At 39.2% G+C, this 1,231-nt stretch overlaps 1 protein-coding gene across 1 annotated transcript in view; it reads right to left on the bottom strand.

The window, feature by feature from the left end:
- Positions 1 to 1,231, bottom strand: part of LOC102420443 (amine sulfotransferase-like) — a 20,470-nt gene that overhangs the window by 8,993 nt on the left and 10,246 nt on the right. The window contains exon 5 of the mRNA XM_006089190.3: positions 946 to 1,040. Within this exon, the coding sequence (XP_006089252.1) occupies positions 946 to 1,040 (95 nt within the window). The remainder of the gene's footprint in view (positions 1 to 945; positions 1,041 to 1,231) is intronic.

The following is a 1,231-nucleotide window of genomic DNA, read 5'->3' as shown; positions in this document are numbered from 1 at the left end:
CACGGGGGGGGGGGGGTGTGAGGCCATGAGCGGGGGGGGGGTGGAGGAGGGGTAGGGGGTAACGTGGGGATAAGGACACATATGTAATATCTTAATCAATAAAAAAATATATTAAAAAAATAAATAAAGGGTTCAATTGTCTTTGTCTGATGATTTAGGGTCTGTCACATAATAGGCATTTTATAATTTTGAATTAATGAGCAAGTAAGATATGTAGCAGGTAGTCAACATATCAACCATAGATCACAAAAGTGAACTTCAAATGTGTTTGGTTTGGTTTATAAAATGTATTATAACAGTTTCTTGGATGCCAATATGTAAATGTTATGTGATTTCCATGAAAGCTACATTTCAAGATTCTCATTAATAAAAACAACAACAACAAAACACAAAGAACTTGCATCATTGGGCACACAATTACTTCTGACTAATTGGCCAAATCTTAGTGGCTTCTCACCCCAGGGTTGTTTTTGTTTGTTGTTTGTTTGTTTAATATTTTTATTGATTTTTAGAGAGGGAAAAGTAAAGAGGGAAAGAAACATCGTGCCTCCTACCTGTGATCAAGCCTGCAACCCAGGCCTGCCTGGGGATCAAACCAGCAACCCTTTAATGCATAGGATGACACCTAACCAAGTAGTCACACTGGCCAGGGCTGGCCCCACTGTTTCGAAATGCCTTTTCTCTTTTTTCAATCACTAGTCATGTGAGTTTGCCCTTATTGACACAGATGGCTGCATGAAAAGGAACCACAAAACATGACTGTGTACAGTGGGAAGAGAGCCCTGAGGAAACCAATAATTGAGGGACAGGCAGGAAATGAGAAACCCCTGAAAAAGCATGAGAAGTAGTTAGGTTCCAAGAAAACTAGGAAAATGTGGTTCATTTAAACCAAAATCAAAAAGGGTTTCAAAGAAATAATTTTTAAAAATAACCTTTGCCTCTTACCTTTTTCATTTCCTCATACATCATAAACAGAATACTGAAGTCATGTCTGTGCTCATACCAGCCTCTGATGTGATCAAACCAACGGCTTCCTACCACTGGGGGGAAATTAGTAAGTGACAAGGTAAAGATGTTGCACTTATCAAACAGCAAACCTGAGTCTTTCTTTTCTGTTCTGGAATCCCCTGGAAGGAAAGTAAAGCCCCCACCACTAGACATCTATGTTACCTTGTAAAATGGTGCTTTGGGAAATAATTACATGATGTAATGGAAACCTGCCTTTCCTATG

The sequence above is a fragment of the Myotis lucifugus genome, unplaced genomic scaffold (genome assembly GCF_000147115.1).
Source record: "Myotis lucifugus unplaced genomic scaffold, Myoluc2.0 scaffold_57, whole genome shotgun sequence".
Taxonomy (NCBI): Eukaryota; Metazoa; Chordata; class Mammalia; order Chiroptera; family Vespertilionidae; genus Myotis; species Myotis lucifugus.
The sequence above is the reverse complement of the archived record's forward strand: the minus strand, read 5'-3'. Positions and strand labels throughout refer to the sequence as shown.